Genomic DNA, 24,541 nt, shown 5'->3' with positions numbered 1-24,541 from the left:
GAGAATGCCACATTCTCTAATGTGGAATTAACTAGAGTGTAGAATACATAATTAAATGCCGTTGTCCATTGCTTTAAGGTTGTAGTGGTAAACAGGAACTTTATGATGGTTAAGTGCACGTAGTTGTGGTCATTTTAAAATAAGTTATGTATGTGTATTTCCAAGCCTGTAACCTCACTTGCAACTAAGTTCTTTGTTTTACAGAACAAACTGACATGTCAACAAAGCTTCATGTTGAAAGAGAGTAGACAATAGTGTTGAGTACCTCAGTATTCAAAAGATTTTCAGATCAGATTTAAGATTTTCAGATTAGCTGTTGAAAATGCAGTTTTAGTTGTATTTAGAATAAATTTTTGTTGTTATTTAAATTACATTTAAAAAAATCAAAAAAGAACCACTAGCAAGAAAAAAAAAGCTAAAAACAAAACAGCAAACAAACTTGCTCAGATTCTTTCATAATCTCAGTTTGAGGGCATTTTAATTGTTTAAGCAAGTCTGTCAGTTATCACAAGTCAGGGTCATTTCTGAGGTCATTTCTGCAGCTTTGCAAATACTTTTAAAAAAAAAAAGAAAACAGAACTGGAATTAAATTCAGAGAGTAAGTAGATAAAATTGGGCTTATGTACGATTTGTAGTGGTATGCTGGGAAAAAACAAAGGTAAACTTGGCTGAGTTTGGTTCCTCTTCCTCACAATGTATTAGCGTACTGAGCTGAATTTATGGTTATTCTTGATGTTGGCAGATGAAGGAGTAAAAATCATTTCAATTTGTATCTCACAATGGCATCAGTAACAATGAACTATGCCTTCCATTAACTCTAATCTAAGGAGGATTTCCTTTTCTATACCAACTATGTAGAAGTCTTGTCTAAGGTTTTTGAAGACTTTGGACATAAGTAATGTTAACGAGCAGGAGAAGAGGGCTCCATCTTCTCAGCCTTCTGCTCAGGGGTGGATTTACTGTGAAGGGAGGCCATGTACAAATGCAGCAGACCTTGAGTATATCTTACAGATGGAGTTTGCAGTTTTGGTTGCTGCAGCTTCATCAATCATCTCTGGCATTTCAGGGGGTTCATAATGGGTCTGTAGAGAAAGACCATAGCATCAAGTCCAGAGGGAAAATAGGGCTTGAGGAATTTCTTCTGGATTTAGTTTTTGTTTAGGGTGTTGTTCTTGGCCTTGAATGGTGTCCAGAAATTTCATAAAGAGAATTTTATAGTTAATATCTCCTCTGGAAATACGTTGTTTAATAAATCATAAGAGTACACTTGCTCCCCTTGTTATTCTCCTACTTTGTGTTCATTGACAACTGTTGGTCACAAATTATTCTCTTCTGTGGTCGGTCATGGTTCATAGGTTACATTATGATGGAAACGTTTGGTAATCTCTTAAGCATGTGACCTTTAATTCTGTTAAATATTACTCTATTTCCAGTGCTAATGGCTTGATGAAAATTTGTGAAATTGCAATAATAAAATCAATACAGTGGTTACTGGTGGCTAAGGAGTATTTCAGTGCGGACCTTTATCTTTGGCCCCACAAACTGAGTGGTCCCATTATAAGCAATTTCCGTGCCTCTGTGCTATGCAGAGTCAGGCCTTGGATCATCCCGAGTATGGCATCTTTCTCCAGTCTGAGACTTAACTTCCTTCCTTGCCTTCAGGGAAACTTCAACTGATGAATTAAATTTCATTGTTTTGAATTGATATATTAAAAAAAAAAAAAAAAGAAAAAAAGCATTTCTGCAGTTCTTACATTTCTGTGGTGACAGGATCTGAACTTGATTTTGACATTTACCCAGCCTTCTGTGTTTTATTTCACATTTTATATTAATTTTAGAAAGGCTCACTGTTTGCTTTTTTGTTTTGTTTTTAATAGGATGAATGTTACCAAGTGAGGCAAATATTTGCTCAGAAACTTCACAAAGGGCTTTCTAGACTACGGCTGCCACTAGAATATATGGCTATTTGTGCACTGTGTGCAAAAGATCCAGTGAAAGAGAGAAGAGCTCATGCTAGGCAGTGCCTTGTGAAGAACATAAATGTCAGAAGGGAGTATCTGAAGCAACATGCAGCAGTTAGTGGTAAGAGAATAGAAGTCACTTTGTGGTTCAAGTGCTAGAATTCAAAGATTAATGTTAATACACTATGAAAATGTTGTTTTCTGTTGTAATGCACAGAATGGCTGTACATTTTTATAAGTTTTACTTACAGGTCTCTAATGAAAACTGAAAAGAGTCCAGATTTTCTTCTGCATTTCAGCAGGCACAACTGAGATCTTTCAATTTCTTTAAAAGTTTTGTTAATGCTTATGCCGAAGTATATTAGAAGTGAAGCGGTTCTTCAAAGGCAGATGTGTACTGTTTGAACGTAATGGTTAAATATGTTTTAATTGATGTAGCAATAATTAATTTTGCTGAGGTAATTAATAATCTGCAACCTTAGCGACATTTTAAATGCCGCACTAAATTAACAGTCTTTGAGCTGCTGTACCAAGTAGCTTCTTACCTTGTCGTATGGTGGCAAAGGGCTGTATTTGTAGATGCTTCAGGATGAGTTCATCTAATTCTTTTCTTCCCAGTAACAGCAGTCTGATCATAGCAATACTTTTAAAGTTATCGCAGACTAATGTTAGCTATTTTTCTCTTAAAATCATTCCTTGTCCCTTGTGACTATACAGATGACCGTACTGTTTGTGGGTGTTTGGCTACACTGGTATATAGATGTATGATAACATCGACCTTTCTGTAGAGCTCATGACATTTTGAGGAAGTGTCTTTGAAAGTTTTATTTCTTTAGGGGATTACTGATTGTTCTTGGCTCTGACATTTGTGAAATGATTTGGATTTTTTTGTCTAGGGGTACACCTGTTTTGTGAATCTGTTCTCATGGATGCTTTCAGATAATGGATTTCATTGTGCATTTATGAATCACAGATTTTTTTTAGCCATGTCAGTCTGTGTGCTTCAGTCCCATTAGACTTAGAATAAGTCTGCAGAAAAATCCTTATGTGTATTGTTAATTAGTCTTGGCCGGGGGCGGGGGGGCGAAGCCAGTACTCTTTCTTTCTCCTCAATAATAAAGAAAACTCCAGTCAGCAAAAGCCTTTAAGTTATCCTAGGATTATTCCTCTTGGAAGCTGAAAAATCATTTCAGTTATGTAGGAGGAAAGTATAATAATTCTCATATAATGAAACATAATTGCTGATTTCCTAGTTGTACTAAAATAGTTACTGAAAAGTTACTATGGAAAAGTCTTTAAAAGAAATGAAGTGAAGCCTTGATGTGTGAGATTTCTTGAATTCAGTAGGAGCTCAAAGTGTGCCTGGCAGTTTCTTTTGCTGAAAAAACTTACCTTGAGTGATTCCACTGAATGGATTTTTACTGTAATCCATGAGAACTTCTAATTAGCTGTAGCATGCAGGATTTTTTGGTGGAGTACAATGCTGATTCTGTGATACTCAGATTTACCAGTCTGAGATTATAACAAATGAAAAGTCTTGCACTGTGTATTTCTTATGAAATCATTACTGCAGCATCATGTAGATGAAGCACACTTCTGGTAAGATCATACTGTTTAGGTGCGTATGTCTCACACTTCTTACTGGCCATGCAGTAATTCTTGCTAGTAATGACCCTAGTACATACTTTGAAAAGCATCCACAAAAAGCTACAGATGAGAATCTGCTTCTTTTGTTAATGTATTTAGTTTTGTGGATCTACAAAGTGCTGATTTTGTGATACGCTTTTTCTTGAAAACTTGATAAAAGGCGATGAGGGAATTGGGAAATATGGGGGGTATTTCAGCATTTGTTAAAAAGTTGGTAAATTTCTGTATGCCTTGCCTAAGGGAAATGTACAAAGGACTGGTAGCAGACAGAAAATTACTGCTTTACTCCATGCTGGTAGTTGCACTGAGGTCTCTATGTTCTCTAAATGGTGTTCAGAGAGGAGGCTGCTTAAGATGAGACTCATTTTACTGTGTATCTACATATTACCAGTTCAATCTGTGTAGAGACTTGTCTTGCATTGGAATCTTTACTTTCTACAGTTGGGCTTGTACTTGTGACGCAGTAAGTAGAAAAGTTGCAGGAGTAAAGCTTGATTTTTTTTTTTTTAAAGTTTCTTTCTTAACTGCTCATGGATGCGTCATGTGGATCTGGGGCACGTTCTTTTTTCTAATGCTTATAGTTTATGTCCATGAAGCCATCCTGCCTTTCAGGTAGTCTTTCTTTTCTCTTTAGAGGTGAAAGAAGATTGTGTTAATACTATTTTTGTAATGATAAGGGTTAAATATCATGTGTTTCAATATATCCTTTTTTTAAATGAATCTGTTTCAGTTTGTTTCGCAGACTCAGTTGAAGCTATTGCTGTAGTTATGAGGTGTACAAGTCAAGAAGTTATTGAAACTGTGTTACTGGGTTCTTAATGAGCCTTCTATTGAAGTTCAAAATTAATAGAAATCCAAAGTTGATTTGCCTAGGACATGTCTATGGCAAGCCAGTTTTGCTAGTGTTCTGAAATCATAATTCTGTTTTTTCTTCCCTGTCACCTCTTTATTTTTCTTATTTAGCTGATGACTGAAATGCAGGACAGTGCTTGAAGAAGTGGAGGATGTTTTTAAAGTTAATATTTGACTGTCACTTGGAACACATTGAAATCTACTTTGCAAAGTACACTGGATTTCAATTACATAAATATACCTTAAAATACAAAGAAATGGGTGGCTTTATATTTTCTCAAACCTCATTATGGCTTATGCACTTTGTAGTAATTACTCTCAGTTTTTAACTGGATCAGTTGCAACAGCCATGGAAAGGTATCCTTGGAAACTGGCAGCACTGTCTTCTGTGGGCCTTCATAAATTTGAATGCTTTCCTTGCCACTGTGACCAAATCCAAATATTTTATGAAGCCTGTGAAGCATCTCCCTTTATGCCCACCATTACAAATGGGATAGATTGAGTAAGACTTGACTTCTGCATAGCAATTACTTACTTAGTGTACAGTAATGGTGTATTTGATATGCATGCTGTTTTTCAAGCACATTTCATGAATCTGAGTATTGGAGGTTTAAAGAAAAAAAGACAATGTTTTAGTATATTTTTAAATAGCTTTCAAATAGGATTATACACAGTTATATAGTATATAATGCTTATAATATAAGTCTGGACTTTTTATTCACAACCTAATTTGAGATAGTTAAAGCTTACTGAAGGAAGATTTTCCAGATATGGTCACGTCTTTCATGACCTTCTTCTTGCTCAAAAATGTGATTAGAGATTTTCAAAAATAGAGCCAGGAATTTCCCCCCTTTCTTCATATATTCATTCAAACATTTATTCGTAGATGTGTTTATACTATGTATCTGTGAGATACTATGTATCTCAAGCTCTGAGAAGCTTTTGCCATAGTAATACACATAATACTAGCATGTCTTGCCTATCGTCCTGCCTGTTGCACAGGACACAGCTTTAATAACTTAAATGTGCTGTGTATCCTTCAGTTGTTCAGTCATTACGCTGGAGAAGGCAGTGTTTTTTGCAATGTCTTTCTGTTGTTGTTACCCTTTTTCATTCTGTTTATCAAACTTTTGAAATGCTGAAACTCTCTCTTCATGGTTAGCTCAGGAAATTTTTTACCTTATGGAATGTGTACTTTGTGATTGTGAATGTCAGAGGGTCTTTGGCAGCAGTCCTTATTTTTTTTTGACCTCCTGAGGAAAGTCGGTCCATCTGACTGTTGTGATGTAGAAGTCTTCTGTAGTCCTTGCTTAGCATTGGTTACAAGTCTTACAAGATGCTAGAAAAAGTTTTGAATGCTGTGCATGTCATAGTTCAGTTGAGTTGCTCTGCTCAAGGGGGAAACCTTTCAGACTGAGTCCACTACTTTGTTGTGATACCTTTCAGGTTACCTCCTAACCCTTCTGTAAGAGATGAGGTAGGCTGTAGGTTTGGAGAACACTGTGGCAATTAGACTGCAAACTCTTATTTTCACTTGTTTTTGGAAGAAGAATGCTTTTTTTCTATTCTCTTGACAGCAAGATTCTACTGCAGTATATAAGAAGGAGTAATAGGTTACTCTGCAGTTGTGCTGGTCTCAGATGTTACAGTTAACATGGATTCTGTGATTGATCATCTGCTTTTCAGAGTCTTTCTGAATAATGGTTTTGAACCAAGAAGAGGATTTTGGGGTAGAGGGAACTGTAGCTATTTTCAAGATAGCTAGGGAATATCCAGCCCTGAAACATGGTGAAAATCTCAATTTTTGTATGTATGAAACATCTACACATCAACAATTAGATGGATATTAACAAAAACATCATAAGGAAATGATAGATGCACGTGGCATGTACTTATGCTTTGTATTAGTGTATGCTGCTTTTAAATTTTGCTCTTTCCTTTGCAGTAGGAAATATACTAGGAAAACGTATTTCTTGAGATGCAGTATTTTAATGGATCTTTCTTTTGCTTTTCAGAGAAACTGTTGTCGCTTCTACCAGAGTATGTTGTTCCTTATACAATACATCTTCTAGCTCATGACCCAGATTATGTCAAAGTCCAGGACATCGAACAACTAAAGGATATTAAAGAGTAGGACTATCTTTAATATTGTTATTCCTAAGGATTTTAGTATTCTAATTTTATTCTAAGTAAAATTTTAATTTAATGAGGTACTCTAATACATTGTTCAGTACATGTAACAATGGCAGTTATTACTGTGAAACACTGTGGAAAAATAGTATATGTGCTTGTTTAGTGCTCTTTGATGTCTTACAGAAGAACCTGCACCTTCTGCTCATCCTGACCTTCATTTCTTCTTTCTAATGAATTGGTTTCCCGGAGTTAAGACTACTTAGATTTGTAATACTAGTAAAACTTGTGTAAACCACTTTCTGAGTGTGACTTTTTGACAGTAGTGTCTTTATTCATGAGGAGTACTGCCTTTCTCCTTAGGTGTTTGTGGTTCATACTGGAAATATTGATGGCTAAAAATGAGAACAACAGTCATGCATTTATCAGAAAAATGGTAGAAAATATTAAGCAGACTAAAGATGCTCAAGGACCAGATGATGCAAAAATGAATGAGGTGAGTGACACTTTTTGATTGGAAAATGTGTTTAATTTTGACATGGTTCTGGAAATCAGTTACTTTTGTTTCCACACCAACTTGAAAATGTCTTTTGATATAGTTGTATAGAGGATTTATGTTGTTTAATGGAGTGATTAAATTATTGCAGTTTAGATGTCAGACATTGTGACAGGTGTCCTGTGTTTCAGTAGAATGTAATAGTTTGGTATCATTCTGTTTCAATCTCAGTAACTATTAAATGCTACCTTTAGATGTATGTAAGCTAAAAGTTTTACTCTTTTAAATCATCCCATAATGCAAAGGAGTAAGAAAAATACATTCATGAGATGTCTCTAGTTTGTATTATATAGTGAATGGATCAAACCCTCATCTTGTTCTTGAGATTTTTGCATCACGTAGTATGAGGGCTGCACTAAAAGTAATGCCTCGTATTTTATGATGTTGGCCCATGATGGCAGAGGCAGATGTTGGTGGTGTGGCAATAGAGGTTGGGCCTTCCCACCAATACGCCATTAGATTTTGTTGCCATGTGACAGATGGCAGCAGAGGGGGCATTCTGACAGAATGGCGTCTGACACTGAAGTGCATCTGAAGCAAAGGTGCGTCATTGAATTCCTCCATGCATAAAAAATGGCAGCCACTGACATTCACTGACACTTGCTGAATGTTTATGGAGACCCAGCAGTGGATGTGAGCACAGCGAGGCAGTGCGTGGTGCATTTCAGCAGTGGTGATGGCAACATGGAGGACAAGCCACGTTCCGGATGGCCATGCAGATTTTTATGAGTGTGGCATGCAGGCTCTCGTTCATGTTGGACAAAATGCATGGCTAATGGAAGTTACTGTGCTTAAAAAGCAGTGTTTTGAAGTTGAGAATTTGTTCTGTCAAATAGTGTTACTGTGCTCTTTGTATCTGTTGTAGTTTCCATGGAAATAAATAGGAGGCATTACTTTTGGAGTAACCCTCATGCGTGAATTTGTCACTTTACTTTTCCCAAAGGCATTTGGTTTAACTTTGTCTTTGAAACCATGATGTATGTTAAAGCGTGGAAAGATCACGGACACTAGCGTTCTTTAACTGCTGGGTGTACAGTCCTTTTCTGCTTCTGTACTTTAGTATTTGGCGATAATGTTTAATGTGGATGCTACTGGTAAATATTCTTTTCAGCTTGGACCTTTTGCAATTCTCTGCTCAAAAGAATATTTTTGCCAGACTTTGTAATGGCCTTCTGATTTTTTCATTTTTACTTTTTATTATTTATTACTTACAGAAACTCTACACAGTCTGTGATGTAGCAATGAATATAATTATGTCAAAGAGTACAACGTACAGTTTGGAATCCCCTAAAGATCCTGTACTTCCAGCACGATATTTTACTCAACCTGACAAGGTAGACCTTGGAGTTTAATTTTTCTTGAGATAAGTCTAATTAAATCTTCAGTAGCTGTAATGCAAGAGTTCTGTAGATCTTGTGGACTTCTCCATATTATAGTTAGATGGAGATATGTTGATGTTTTTGTAAGTATTTCTGTACACAGATTTTTGCCTTTTTACTTTTCTCAGGCAATGTTATAGTTCAGGTTTAAAATTTCAAAAGTATAAATGATGTAAAGAAAATCTCTTCTAGTACTACTTCCAAAATATATATGTCTTGTTCATTGATTTTTTTTTCTGTTTTTATTCCTTCTTTATAGAATTTTAGTAACACCAAAAATTATCTTCCTCCAGAAATGAAGTCATTTTTCACTCCTGGAAAGGTGTGTGTCTGTTTATTTATTCTTTTTTAAGAAAATTGATCTGTCTACCTTAAATAACAAAAAGCCCAAAAGTTAATAACGATTTTATATTTTGTAAAGGAAAAGAAAAATTATGGTTTTCATCTGGATTAATGTATCTTGTTCCTGATTACAGGAAAACAATTATCTGCTACCTTCCTAAAGAAGTGCAGCATCTTCATTAGCCTTAGCTTTGTTAATGAAGCACTTGCTGCGAGCCAGCTACTTTTTAGTAGAGTATGAATGCAAGTTAGGAAAAAATATGTATAGGATATCTTTATTTTCGAAGATGAAAGGCAGTGTTTACTGATCTGAATGTATAAGCACTGAATTGAGTGTTTGAATATTTGAACTCCGTGAATTAGAGATTCACTTTTTACTGGAGATAAGAGTTCAAAAAAGGAAGTTTCATCTTTAGATTTCAGATAGTCAGTTTTAAGTTCTGTCATCCAGTGTTTGACAGAGAATTCATAAACTTGTGTCCCAAGCTTATTATTATAAGTTTGTTACGACAACATTAAAGGACAAGTAACGTGATTTATGCTACCATGAAAAATCAAAGAGCGGTTGAGGTTGGAAGGGACCTCTAAAGGTCATCTGGTCCCAAAGCCCCTGTTCTCTCAGCCTTGTCTCAACTGAGAAACGATCTTGACTCTTCATTATCTTAGTGACCCTTTGTGGGACTTTCCAGTAGCTCTGTATCTCACAAGCAGCCTAATTTGAAATTGTTTTTCTACGTGAGGTTTTATATTTGAATTTCTAGAGCCAGGTACTCGAGCTCCTTTTTTTCAATAGTTCTGGAACTTTGTAAAAAGCAGCCACCAAATTTTTGATTCACTAAAAATTTTCAGTTGCTTTTTCATTATGAAAACAACATGATAGGAGAGTTGGTCTAGGGAGTATTGCCTTTTGGAGGCGGAATACTAACTTGTGTGGATGTTAGGTGGATCTAAGCAGGAAACGGTATTCGAGGGCAGCAGGGTCTTCATTGTAGGCTCTGTGATGAGGGTAGAAATGTTAGTGCAGGTTCTGCTAATAAGTCTCTCCTTAGTAGTTAGTCCACTTTCAGTTTGAACATCTCTGTGCTTTTGTACTTTTTCTGTGTTCACTTATAAATTAATGTTAAGCTGTAAATTTAGGTGTAAATTTTTGTACTGGATCTGGTTCTTCATGGTTTATTATTTTTTGGGGAGGATATACAGTTTTTTTTTCATGCTCAGTGCAGAGTGACGTATGAAATGAAGCCTGGCTATAAAAATTAGTATCTGTGGCATATATCTCTGGAAAAACGAATGCTCAAGGCTGCTATGATGTGCATGTTAAACAGCGTGGCTTTCTTTTAGGCTGTCACCAGCTAGAATCTAATGCTGAAATAGGGAATTGATCATCCTAGATGTTGTGAAATCTGGGGAATTGTCTTTAATCGTTCTCCACTTTTGTAGGCAGGTGTTTGGCATAAAGGTCTGTTCTCTTTAGGTGTAACTGAACCCTTTCAACTTTCTCAAAAGTTATTATGAGCTGGAGGTACTTGGCATATCTGAAAGATAATCCTCTGAAGTAACCTGAAGCTCACCATAGCCTGGAAATTTTGGCTCCTATTAAAAGCCTAACAATTTCCAAATCTGTGTATGAATCATCACAGTCTTCTCTGGAATGTTTGCTTTTGAGGCCCTCGTTTGTTCCCAGTTGAAGCTAGTGTGGTTTGCTGTTACAACTAAGCCAGTTTAATGGTTTATTTGCTGGAAGTGCTGTCCTACTGCTATTTCTGTTTTGCCAGTTTCGATGCTTATCTAATCCAAACGGTGCGCTGCTTCAGGCAGTTACATCAGCAGGAAGCAAACTTCACAAGAAGTGCTGAAGTGGCTTACTGCAAGGTCAGCTGACCACCCAGCACTACCAGTGAGAAGAGGACAGAGTTATAAATGTTGAGAAAATAATGTTGGTTTTGGTGGCAGCTAATTATTTGATTGCAACTCTATCAACTTCCTTCTCATATCGTAACTTTCATATTGTTAATGTTTATTGTTTTGCGTTGTAATCAAGATTCTGATTGCAGAAAGTGAAATGTGTGAATATTTTTAGTACATGTTAATAATATCTAAATGCTTAGTTTAAAATAAAGGAAATATATTTTTGGTTTCAGCCCAAAGCAGCCAATGTTCTTGGAGCAGTTAACAAGCCTCTTTCGTCAGCAGGCAAGCAGTCTCAATCCAAATCTTCACGAATGGAAACTGTAAGCAATGCCAGCAGCAGTTCAAATCCAAGCTCTCCAGGAAGGATCAAAGGGAGGTTGGTAGACAACAAAGAAGCTTTGATATTTCAAGTATTTGTAATGGAAACTTTGAATGTTTCTATAATACATCTTAAGAGAGAAACAGAATTACTTCATTTTGAAGTGGAGTTATAATGGCGCATTGCATAATGGGAACCACAAATTGAGATTTTCAACAACAGAAATAAATTTTCACTTAAAAAAAGAAAAAGAGAAATGAAGAAAAAAGAAAAGCATTCAAGAACAATCATTGAAAAGAGAATCAAATCACATCTACAGTTCGTTGAGGAAGGGAAAGAGGTTCTCATACATCTGTATGTACATCTGCAGATCCTAGGAACTTTGCAGCCTGCTGTAATGTTAACGTGTCATAGACAGAGAGAATTGGTAGGCCAGTGTTGTGATGTAGCGTAACTTCCTTCTCTGTGAATTTGTGCTGGACTTAGCAGAGAAATGTTTCTGGGATTTAGATTCTGTGATAAAGGGAACGGCGTACTGAAATATTAGAGAATTTGTTCTGTAGTTAGCTAGCTATCTGTAAAATTAATACATTATTTTTTATTGATTTTCTAGGTTACAGACTCGGTATCTTTTGTTTAACTGAAGGTCACATCATTAATTTGTTTCTCAGTGAAATTTAGAGATTGCATGGTCCCCACTATTAATCTTTTCTCACATTGATTCACGACTGAGAGAAAGTTATGTTTTGAACTAAGACTTCTCAGTTGATTTTTCTGTGAATATTTAATATATACTATTAGTTTGAAAAGTAGAGCAGAGCTACACAACAAATACTTCACCACTCCATGGAAATTACACAGACTTGTAAGAAATAAGTCATACAAGTTCATATGCAGAAATATATATTATTGGCTAAAGGCAGATTAGAATCCATTTTCTTCATATTCAGTGAAGTGAATCTGAGACTACATCCAGTCTATTAAAAAAAAAAAAAAAAAGCTACACTAGCTGCCTAACCTATTCTGTCATCTTCATGGTCTCCCCAGCTCACTTAAGTAAAATCAATTAGCATTTTGAGTGGCGATACCAAAGAAGAAAAGTCCACTAGAAGTGATGGTAATATTCATTATGCATGGTATTTCCCATTCAGTTTTACTGAATATATTCACGCAAGCTTGCATCCATTAAGTTTATATATCAAAACTGTCAGAAGTTATTGCAGTTTTTCTACTTGTAGAAGAATGTCTTTCACAGTCTAGGCAGCGCCCAATACAGGGAGTTTGTGTATTTAACATGCCACTTGTCTTTTTAATGCATAGAGTATTTATTTACTGTTAAAACTCTGCACTGTTATTTAAAAGATAAAATTAAAATTGCTTTTTCCAGCTTCAGGGCAGATAAAAAGAAATTACTCTTGCAGTTTGGCTTTTGTGTATTACCTTCTATCAGTGGGTCTCGGTGTTTTACACATGTAGGAAGTATCATTGCCCACTTTTACATATGTAGAAACTGAAATAAAAATGGAATTGCTTTTACATATATGCTGCCATAAATAACTAAAGAAAGCTGAGGGGTGAGCTGTCTCTGAAATTTAAATCTGCTGTTCTGCAGCACAAAGCTCACAGTAAGAAGGTGCTTCAGTTGGTCTGTGGGGATCTTAGGTATGTAAAGGGTATGCAAATGTAAACATTCACAGATCTCTTACACCTCAGTAAGGCTTTTCTGTTTCAAAAAGATCAGATGTGTTTTTTTTTTTTAACTGAGATGATCATGTCAACTTGTGATTGACCCCTTGTCCCGAGACTTGGATTTTCTTGTTTGTGGTGTCTCATGATAGCTGTAATAGCCAGGTTCTTTCTGCTAGATTGTTCGTGGTTTAGGAACAGATTCCTTCTGAAGGTTGTTCTTAATGTACATATTATTAAATTATTACCTGCTGTATTATAATAATGAGGAGAACAAATGTTTATTGATTCTAGGCTTGATAGTACTGAAATGGACCACAGTGAAAATGAAGACTTCACATTGAGTTCACCATTACCAGGGAAGAAAACTGACAAAAGGGACGACTCTGATCTTGTAAGGGTGAGCCATTTGGTTGCATTACAGATGTTTCATTTTCAGTCACCAAGACTTTAAAATAACAATGAATGTGCTGATACTTAATATCATTCTAACATGGAACTAAAGTAATGTTTTCAACTGCTGAACATGTGCTTAGAGATGAAAAATGGAATGAAAAAAAAAATTCAGTTTGGCTGACTGCATTACCTTTGCATCATACTGACAACTTGAGTAAGCTTTCAAGATTGCCTGTTACGATTTGCAGGATTTTGAAAGGAGTAGATTGTGCTAGAGCTAGGTTGGTGACAATTGGTCCATGATTTGTTTGATGTTCGGAATTCATTGATGAAGTACTTGAAAAATTGGTCAAGTTGATCGCTTGCTTGGACTTCTGTTTCCCAGGATGGTGTAGTTTTTTGCGTGTGCCCGATGGTTAGTGAAAATATGACTTTGTAAGAATTAATTGGATTAACTTCAGAATGTTAAACTAGACAGGAATTCTGGGGGAGCACATTAACCTGCCTGAGATTTCATATTGCCTTTTGAGGTTGTAAAAATCCTTTCTGTAAATGGTTTGTTTGCTTTGTAGCTAGCAAAGTGGTAATACATCAATTACGGTGCTGATGTATTATAATTCTTACCTTTTTTGGTGTTGTACTGTTACTGATGCGAAGGCACGTTCTTCTTTCCCAGACAACTGTGTTGTTTTTCAAAAGCTATAGGGAATAGCAACTGCCTAGTCTCAAGCTATCTTGAATAGCGAGAGGGCATCATGATTTCACATTGGATTTAGAAATTCAAGGAGGAGTTATCTGAATAGCCATATGGATTCTGTTTTCTTGCATGTAATTTGTACAGCAGTGAAGTCGGGAAAAATCAGGAAAAATTGATGGTTCTGAACGATAGAAATCACACGCAGAAGTTGTAGCATGATTTTAAATGTCTGCGCACACTGTGATCTGCCTTAGGCTTTAGGGCAGTCAGCTAGCTAACTGGTAGTTATAGACCAGTACAGTCTCACAGGATTTAAAATAGTCCTAATGCTCAACAAGCACACTGCCAAACTGTTCTGAGAGAGCATTAAACTCCAATGGGTAGCAGAATGGTGTCATTGCTATGCTGATTTACCACGTCAACATAATTCAGAAGATATTACACATATGTCTCTCTGAAAGAGATTTTAGTGAATGACCATTAATCAATACCTTTGAAGGCAGTAGGCTTCTCCTTACCAATTCTTACTGATGGGCTTGTGTATTTTTGTAAATCAGTGATTCTCAAGGCTCCTAATGAGAACACAGGAACTGATTTGGACTCCCACTCAGTTTTAGGATTTTAATGTGTTTACTGCAAGAATTAGCAGGCTGAATATTCAGTCTCAAGCAATTTTTACATATATCAGAATGCAGGAAAAAAAAATGAAGAAAATTTGAATTCTATTAACAGTTCAAATGAAAAGAAATTCATATATCATTAGTAAACTATTTTTTGTTCCTTAATAACCTTTGGCAGTCTGTCATAGTTGTAGTAATTTAAGTTATGCATGACAAATAATAATACGAATGAGATCGAATCTATTACAACTTCATGTTCTAGAATCTATTAAGGATATGCTATATCTGATGTCACTGCTACTTTAGTTTTTTGGACTCTCTGTTCTCCTTCTGGGTCAGTTTGTTGCATTTCTCTGAATTGCTTGGGACACAGAAAGCTACTGACTAGTAAAAATATCTTGAATTTTTATTTGTCAAGAAGTGCAGATAACCATCCTATGCTGTAGTATTTTGTAGGTGAAGCAAACAGGCAACATAACAAAACGAGAAAAATAATGAATCTTTTGTCCAAAAAAAACCCACAACCCAACTCTTAAGCACAATGTTTCATAGTATAACCATTAAATTTTATTTCTTACGTTCGACTTTCAGCTTTAAATTTTTCAGACCAATATTGCCATATATACATTCATTATACTAAAAAGTCTAAATGGCATAATGTGAACTAATACATTTATGCTAGTATGGAACTTCATTTATTTTAATTACAAAACTATTTCAGCAGCTCAATTCAGATAAGGGAAAGCAAGGTAATAGTTGAAGTTTTTTTTAATGGATAAGTAACTTTTTAAACAGCTTGGTTTGGTATGTTGCATCAGCTGGAAATCTGAAGGGCCTGACATGCAGTAGTTGAGAGGCTATAGGTTGAATTGGTAACTGAGAAAAATCAGTACAGTTCGATATTTCAAATACTTCTAAGGGCATTTATATCTCATTTTGAATATATAATAAAACTGCTTAAGGTAACAGATTCAGAATTCATTTTTGTTTCTTTGGAGCTAGGGAGCGGACAATAACAAGAAGCAGAATTTTAACTGGGGACCAGAAAATCCAGGTTTTAAATATGTCACTATTCAGGATACTCATCCAGATTACAGCTTAGAACAGTACACGAGTTCTAAGGCTGTGGGACACTTTTGAGACACAGCTAAAATTGTACTTACCTGGTGAAAGCATCTGCAGTCTGACAGATGTGCACAATCACTGCAGAAGCAAGTAGAACAGCCAATAAGATCAGGTTTTATCACTAAAATAATGAACTGGCTTAAGATGTCATCATCGTTCAAATATATTTTTCTTCTAGTATAATTCCTTGTCCTTCAATTTCTGTTACTACTTTTCCTCATCTCTCTTGTGACTATTCTTTCTATTGTTCTTGACCAGGGGATGGCTAAAGTGGACAGAGACATGTTTGAGTGCTGACTTCTATCTTATGGCACAAGGGTGATGTGAGGGGAAATAATGTAGTTTGGTTTTAAGTGGCATAATCATCACTATATAGATTAAGTTCCAATGGGACAAACACCAATAAGCGAGTGTTTGCATGTGTTAAAATACAATAACTTTAGTTTGAAATAAACATAGGTTTGAAACTGTGAAATACAGTAAATATTTGGACATCTGTACCATTTCTCAGTTAAAAAAAAAAAAAAGGTTGTAGTTCTCATGAAATATGTGGGTTCTTCTTTTCAGGGGGTGGGGGTTGATGAGGCCAACCTTCTGAACCTATTAGCTGCATATGGAAGTCCTACACAGATGAGCCATGAACAGTGCACTTCGGAGAGCTAGAGCTGCAGGGGTCAAGGAATTTTGTTCTTAAAGCTTATGATTCAGAAAGGGTTCTGCCTTTCTTTCAATATTTTATATTGCTGAGCTGAACTGATGTTGAGTCTCAGTACAGCTGTGGTAGCAGTGCTTTGGCAGCTACTGCTAATTCTTGTGCTTTCTTCTTTGAATATGAATCCAAGTTGCTTGCCTCTCCTGTATCTAATGCCTTGCCACTGCCAGCATGGAAACCAGGTATAAGCACCCTGCAGCTCACAACGGAGTTTAAGCCTCAAATTGACCATTGCCATCCTATCATTATATTTTCCTATTGACAAAACTGCAGTTGTGAATGTTCAAACCAATTGTGTGTGCCACAGATGAGGATACAAATGACGAAGATGGTATACACTTCTGTGATTGAGTTGCTTTATGTTTAAAATAATCTTTATTGTGGCAATTTTTGTGTGTATATATATATTGTGCAAAGGTTTGGAAATGGATGTTGTACAGACTCTTGGTAGGATGCGATGCAACTTGAAGACTCTTTGCCTAGTTGGGTTAGAGTTCTTCAGCTTTTGCACATGTGACAGTTTAATACATTAATTTAAAGATGTAATCTTACCTTTTCAGTCAGAGATTGAGAAGCCTAGAGGAAGGAAGAAACCAGCTATCACAGACTCAGAAGAGAAACTAAGCATAGATGACCTAAATAAACTGGGACAAGACCAGAAGCTTAGAGGTAGTCAGCGGGGAAGGAAGAGACCTGCAGTTGTTTCAGAGTCTGACGAAACACAATGGCAAGAGGAAAAAAGGCTAAAAGAAGATGTAATAGAAAGCGAAGATGAACAGAACAGTCCACCAAAGAAAGGGAGAAGAGGACGCCCTCCCAAACCAAATAATGGGGGAACACCAAAGGAAGAACCGGCAGCAAAGTCATCAAAAAGGAGCAAAAAAAAACAAACGTCAGCAGTGGCAGTAGAGGAGGAGGAAGAGGAAGAAGAAAGGCAAACTGAAAACATTGAACAGAAGCCAAAAGGCAGGCAAAACAGGTCGACGAAAAGAACGCAGCAGAGGTAAGACTCTCTTCTTGTAAGCTGCATCTTTTTTTTTTATCGTTCGACATCAGTTATAATTTGATACTTTGCAATTTGGGTCTTCCTCAAAACAGAGCAGAGCCATCTGAATCTAGTACAGTTGAATCAGCACAGTCTGCGCCACAGAACAGACGAGGAAGGTCATCAAAAACACCACCATCACAGCAAAAAAAAGTGTAAGTGGTGAATATTTTCTGAATTTGTTTAGTAAAAATTAAAAATATGCCTTTGTGCCCCCAAGCAATCATTTGCTGAAAATATTTCAGACTACTTTAACTTTCAGTTATGAAAATAAATTGCTGTTATTATTTCTAAAATGTTTTCCCCAGCTACTTCTCCTAGAGCATCTCAAAATAGAGCGAATTCGTAGCGAATAGGCTACGAGTAAATTGAATGTGCTCAGGTAGCGTACGTGTAGCATTGCTCTTCTAGGAGAAAGGACAATACAACAGATGAGGACCTTGAGGATAGGCTTTATAAAGACTGCAAGGAACAAAAGCATTATTGTTTGTTTTAGATAGGGAGGAAGAATCAAATTGTTACTATTGTGAAATGATATTGTGAAGAGTAAATATATTCTGATTCTTCTTAAATTAATTTTCATTGACTTTCTAATTTGTGACCTCTTTATTGTAAGATAATGTATTAACCACTTGAATAACTTTCAAATGAATAAAATGTGCTATGGTCTATGGAGAACAGTTATTGAAAATTCTAAGGTGTGTGTTGAGCTACAAAATAAACTCTGACTAGTTTCATTTTCTTGTGCTTGCTGTAAAAACTACTGGTATCTCTGCCTTTTCTTTACATGCAATATATGTAAAGCTGAGGTGTACAAGTGGACAGGAAAATAAAAACTGGAATGTTTATGTGGAACAGATTTGCAACGTACTTTTCCAGAACCTGGTAGTAAATTCCTTAGGGTGCTACTTATACACATCTTCATTCTGGCCTTGTATTATTATTCTGTTGCCAGTATTTTTTTTCTAGCTTCTGAGCTTCTGTCGATTCTCCTCTGGCAGGATCCAGATCTGCCTGTCCTATTTGCCTGTCCTCATCAGTCTGTTTTTTCTATACGTGAAATCCTTGCTGAGCAAGTCTGTATCCTCCATTGAAATTCCAGTTTCACACCTAATCTCATGTTCTGGCATTTTGCACTCACAGTATCCTAATTTTTGTTTTCCTGCCTCTTTTCACCCATATGTGGAAAGATGAAGCTAGCCTGTGAATAATTCTGCTTCCTTTTTGATTGTGTTGCTTCTGTCCGTCTTAGGCCTCAATTAAGCTATTTATTTTTTTCAGAGGTTGCCATGTTGCTTGGTTGGTGCTCAAACTCCCACTGTACTTTAATTATGTGTAATTCGTTGATTTTATTCTGAACTGTGGTTCTTATTACTTAAAATTCCCTTCATGTGTGGTTTGAAGCTGTCGGAGGACAGTTGTTTTGGACCTCTATCACCCCACTGAGGACTGAAGTGTATTGGCTGTCTGGAAGGGAGTTTCTAGTTTAATTTCATCCAAAAAGTCACCTAGTTTGGGTGCTTTAAGACAATTGCACAAACAAACCAAAGAGTAGCAAGTAGGATGCTTCAGTGATTTAATTCCAAATTATGCTAACTGCACAAACCAAAATGGTAATGTAGGTGCGGCCTTTAGTTTTAGACATATCTAGTCTCCAGTTCTCATTTTCTTTTTAAGGCAGGCAGAGCATGAGGGAACTAATTCTCATTTTCAGCATATGCTTAGGTTTTTTGGGGGGTGGTTTTTTTTTTTTTTTTTTGGCTTGTGGTTCAGCTCTAATGACTAACAAAGAAAATTTAAGTTATTGTTGACTTGATTGTTCTTGATTATCCTGATTAGGGTGATATTATCACTGATTATCCCTAGCTCTTAGTATGAGCTACTTTGGAAGCTTTAGGTCCACTACAGCGTTACCTTTGTAAATAACAATATGTGGGGTTCTTCAAGGACTGTAAAATAATATGCACACAGTTATTCAAATTCTGAGGTGTATAAACTACTAAAGAAATAGGATGCATCTATTTGTTTGTGGGACACAACAGTAGGAATAAAAATACCAAGTATTTGATCTCTGGCTGTTTGGCTTTTCCTGGTTACTGTTGCGTCAGCCTTCCTTGTCCTGTGTCTGGTGCTGAAGAGCAATACCTGTATTGTTTATAGATGGGGAAAAAAAAATTGTTCACCACTGTATTTCTGGCATTTTATTCTGAAAGAAATTGGCTTCCAATTGCTGTCGCTCAGATTCCTATTAATATGTCTACTGTTCTTTGTACAGATGAACTAGAAAAGCATATAAGGTAGAAATATTGCATAGATTGAAATTTTAAGGCTGCTGTTCTGATCACAAGGAATGTTAGTTCTCTTGCAAAGTTGGTGCATCTGCAGACTCTGATAGCATGAAACTGATCTTTATTTTTCTTCTGATTTTAGCCGTGCAGGACGTTCCAAACAAGCAGCTAGTAAGGAGAATGAATCCAGTGAAGAGATGGATGTATTTCAGAGTAGTTCACCTGTCAGTGATGATGTTCCCCAGGAAGAAGTAATGGAAGAAGAGGAAGTTTCCACAATCAATGTAAGAAATGCCTTCTGTTTTGGGTGCTTTTTTTTTTTTTTTTTTTTTTTTGAGTCTGTAGCATTGTCTTTGTACTGATGTGTTCGGAGACTGACTTCCCCTGTTCCTATAACTTAACCTTCCTTCTTTAAAATGAACAAGGTGGTGGTCAAATGTCAGCGTTGTGTAGCGGCACTGCAATGTAGTTTCTGAGAGTATCTGCATTTCTTACACAGAAAATGTCAGTTTTTGTCAAGAACTGTAAGTTTACTGTTCTGCATAGCTTTTGTTATCTATTGATCTGCATAGAGCTTCATGGGAATTTCCGGGTAACTCATTCCTATTCTCGTCAGCTAGATTATAATAGTGAGTAATGTAACTGCTTAGTTTTTTTTTTAAAAAAAAAAAGCTTAGTTTTTAAAGTTTGAAGAATTCAGTGTTGGCAACATAAATAAAGTTCTGTTGTCATTGATCAAGGCTTGTACCTGTGATAAAAGGAGTAATGAACAATAAATACTGTAGGCAGTTACTTACGCAGTATTGTGAGAGAAAGCATTTTCTAAGTGCATTTCCATTATAGACTATATTTATTCTTGATTTTTTCAGAACTTACTCTTTCTGTAAAAATATTTAAAATACTTTTTCCCCAAACAGGTGCGTCGCAGAACTTCCAAAAGGGAAAGGCGATGAGTGAGCATGTAGTTGTCAGCCTTCCAGGTGAAAGCTTTGAAGAATGCTTTTAATATAAAGCTTGAGACTGAACAAAGCTGTTAGTGCACAAATGGGGTTGCTAAAAAAAAAAAAAAGACAAAACCTATTTTACTCTTACTGCCCCTGCATTTGCAGTCCCTAGGTCACAAGCTTTAGCCACACACACGTTGATATCATTAACTGTGGATTTTTGTGAAGTGTAATGTGCGCTGGCTTTGTAGACATATGAACTAAAGAAGAAAACTGTAAATAGTTTTTTTAATGTTTCTGACTTCTAAAGTGCTTGTATAGCTTTTATCTGCAGCTTTAAACTGACAGTGCCCCACTGTTTATTGGATCTATTGATTTAAAAATGATCTCAAGCAATATCTGTCAGTGTTTGTATTTGTACTCTTGTTGACATTTAACTGTGAAAAAAATCAGTTGAACAAATAGTGCTACTTTCTTTTTGCCACTATTTGTTGAGAAGAAGAAATGTAATGATGTTTATTTGCTTCGTGAATCTGACCTAGTGTATACCTGTAGGCACCTCCCTACCATCAGAGGTGCTAAATCACTTTCTTTTACGGTTGAACAATGTTGGATAGAATAACACAAGAGATGCAAATTGTGAAAGAAGTTGTTTGACTTGTTTTACACCTCAGTATTGATGCCAGACTTTTCTGGACTTCTAGTGGCATTGAAAAATTCAAAAAAGATTTAAAATATTATAATTTTAAAAGCGTGTTATTAAATAATGTACTGAAACCCCACCCATTTTATCTTCCCCTATCAGTTTTTATTAATCTACTGTATCAATAAAATTCTGTAACTGAGTTTTTAATAGTCTAGTATGTTAATGTGTATAGATATTTCCTTCTGAACATGATGTTCACAAAGAGCAAATTATTACTACATTATAATATGAAATCTGATATATAAACATTAGTGAAAATACAGTTCTTATTACAATGTAAAGTTAATCACAAAAAAAATTTTATTGATGCAGTGTGTCTTTATAAAGCTGTTCTTGAGAGCCAAGTGTTTTGTATTTTATAGTGAAGTTGCATGTTTATGAAAAATGTGCTGAAAATGGGATGTAATGTTTTTTTTTGAAACTCGTATCTAGCAGTAGTATATGATAGGTTGCCTCATGAGAGAGCCTTCTATTGAGAGTTTATTGTACTTTTTTCTTTTTTTTTTGTGAGCCAAATTTTTTTGGTATGAAGAGCTACGTTTTTGTTGAATGATTGCAGTCAAGCTGTTGATGATTGCAGTCAAGGTATTCAAGATTTGAATGAAGCTCCGTTTTTATTATATGCTACGGTAGAGAAGTTGTATTTGTATTTTTAGGAATAACCCGGGGAGAAAAAAAGAAATCGAAACAAAATTCTTAAGTCGATATCCTGTATGCAGTTCTACAGTTTACAAACTGTGTCTTTGAAAACCAAAATGTATAGGTTATTATACTATGTTTTGCCAAGCACATATGATAATGTCATGTGCTGTTCTTTCTCTGGTTCCTTACAGTTGGCAACATGTGAAAAAAATCGATTTCTAACTTAAGAAAATTTATCCCATTGAATAATGGAGCATTTTCATATAATCCATCAAGAAATACTTCATAGTTGCAAGGTGACCTGTAAACATTGGAGGAATTAATACTGAAACACAGATTCAACAATTTGTGAACTTAAAATATCACTAGTAAAGAAACTTTTAGCCTTTTTTAATGTATTTTTTGTTACTGATGGAAAAAGGTGTTTTTAAAGTAGATGATTCTGCCTCTGCTTAATTTTCCTCTCCCCCTGCCCCAGTATTCAGCTTTCAACATTTATACCTATTGGTATGGGGGAAATGCTGCCTAAAAAGGCAGTTAGGTTTGGTTTGAATTGACTTCAAAATAGTTAGCACAACTGAACTGGCTTACTTAGGCTTCAGCAGTGCAAATGCAAGTTGTTTTGTTGTGTTTTTTTTCCTTTATGGTATAAAATGATTGAAAGCTAGCTTTATATTTTCCTCTTTGACAGAATTGCACTGAAAACATTTATGGAAGATGTATCTTTGAGTCCATTTTATACAAAAATATGAAAAATTGATGTTGAAACTGCTGCAGACTCTTGAGGCTTTATGTGCATAAACATGGTTAGGTTAAACTTCATCAAATATTGATGCACATTACTGATCATAATGCTTAATGTAAATTTAACTATAGTTTTGCAATTTAAATGTTGATTTCTTGGGTTATAATGTGTAATTCATTATTACTTGAGAAACAGGCACAGCAAATATTTTATTCTTAGATTCAAGCCTCTTCTAAGTTCACTCTCATCTCATAAAGAAAATGAATATTTTATGTACTAACATTTTGAGATCTGCGTACAGTAGCTACAGTAGAGTATAATTATATATAAAAGATAAATTGCTAACATTCAGTTAGCATGCTCTTCTACAATGATAATGTTAAGTTTATAAAGTGTACTGTATTACATTAAAAGATCAAATTGAACTCACTATAACAAGTTCCAGTATGAAATTTTTATGAGATTGCTGAAGTATCTTGCTGTACTTTGCAGCAAATTAAGCTTATTTGTGTTACATTTCTTTTCAGTGCTGCAGTGCAACAGGAAACTTTCAGTGATCTGTAGTTCATATGTAAAAAGCAAACAGTGACTGTAATCTTTGATACTAGTGTTTAATTTGCTATGATTTCAGAAGCATGGTTTTTTTTTTACTTTTTACCAACTCAGATTATTAATATTTAGCACTAGCTAATCCACTAATAGGAAGGAAATATGAAAAATTGCTTGAAAGTTGTAGTGTAAGTACACCTCTTCCACCTAGGATACTCTAGATTCCTATATGGATTATATTTGACTCTGCCAATTGACTTTTATTTTCTGGCAAAACGGAACCCTTTTTCAAATATTTTCATGTTTACTGTTTTGACATTTCGATCTATGTGAACACAACCAGAATTTACAAAAAAGCATTCATATTAAAGACACTTCCACTGAATATGCATATGTTCAATTTGTGACTAACGTGCAAAAATCTAGACTTGAAGATTAAATAATACTTCATTCTGACAGAGCATTTGTCATTTGATGTTCTCAAGAAAACCCACTTCATATACAGGTGTGAATGCAATTGTATTGCTATTACATTTTTCATGTGTAGATTTGTCACATCATTGAAGTCTACTTTTGTGAACACATACAGTAGGCCTTGCATCCTGCAAGTTTACATCCCCGTGTTTGTGGGATCAGTTTATCCTGTGCAAATACAAGTGCAAAAACAAGTACATGTAGATGTTTGAATGTTCTAACACTTCTATATCCAGAAGGCATGTGGTAGGGGAGCACACATGTATCTTAAAACACGTGTACCCCAATATACAAAAGTCTGAGTTTGTATATGGAATTTTTTTAAAAAGCCTATCTGTTTAATAGTATATATACGTATTTTGTAGAGATTGATACATCTCTACCTCATCAAGGTAGGTACGGTATGTATTATATAAAGAATTTTTAAAAGAAATACATTTGGATGTATTTCATGCTTACAAGCCAGTGTGTCCATGAACACGTGATTAACACAAGCGCGTGATGGCATCCTGCTGTAGACTGATGGCTCTTTGCTCCTACGTTTATGGGGACCAAAATGGTAAAATTTACCTAACCAACATCTTTTGTCCAGACCTCCAGCAGGAGGAGCAGAAGAACCTGAATGCATTTTGTTTCCTGTCATGCTTACAGGTTGCTACTCCAGTCTTTGCATCTTTGTTGGATGTTGCCTTCACAAGAAGATGCTTACTAATTTAGATGCAACTACCTAATGCTGGCAGAAGTGACTTATAATATATAGATAAATAAGTTCCTGCTGTGTTGAGAGGTTTTTTTCAACGTATTTAGGACACTCA

General features: G+C 35.6%; 1 protein-coding gene across 4 annotated transcripts in view; it reads left to right on the top strand.

Moving 5' to 3' along the window:
- The window catches only part of PDS5B (PDS5 cohesin associated factor B), a 105,510-nt gene extending 83,115 nt beyond the window's left edge, over nt 1–22,395 (top strand). For 2 of the 4 annotated variants that reach the window (XM_021378147.1, XM_021378138.1), the window contains exons 25-35: nt 1,878–2,082; nt 6,476–6,590; nt 6,954–7,086; nt 8,361–8,480; nt 8,785–8,847; nt 11,009–11,154; nt 13,078–13,183; nt 16,894–17,336; nt 17,432–17,533; nt 19,809–19,950; nt 20,584–22,395. In XM_021378147.1, coding sequence (XP_021233822.1) covers nt 1,878–2,082; nt 6,476–6,590; nt 6,954–7,086; nt 8,361–8,480; nt 8,785–8,847; nt 11,009–11,154; nt 13,078–13,183; nt 16,894–17,336; nt 17,432–17,533; nt 19,809–19,950; nt 20,584–20,619 — 1,611 coding nt within the window. In that variant the 3' untranslated portion in view covers nt 20,620–22,395. The remainder of the gene's footprint in view (nt 1–1,877; nt 2,083–6,475; nt 6,591–6,953; nt 7,087–8,360; nt 8,481–8,784; nt 8,848–11,008; nt 11,155–13,077; nt 13,184–16,893; nt 17,337–17,431; nt 17,534–19,808; nt 19,951–20,583) is intronic. The other 2 variants (XM_021378157.1, XM_021378166.1) reach the window with 2 other exon arrangements.

Source organism: Numida meleagris, chromosome 1 (genome assembly GCF_002078875.1).
Source record: "Numida meleagris isolate 19003 breed g44 Domestic line chromosome 1, NumMel1.0, whole genome shotgun sequence".
NCBI classification, from domain to species: Eukaryota; Metazoa; Chordata; class Aves; order Galliformes; family Numididae; genus Numida; species Numida meleagris.
Note: the sequence above shows the minus strand (reverse complement) of the source record. Positions and strands in the feature narration are given on the sequence as shown.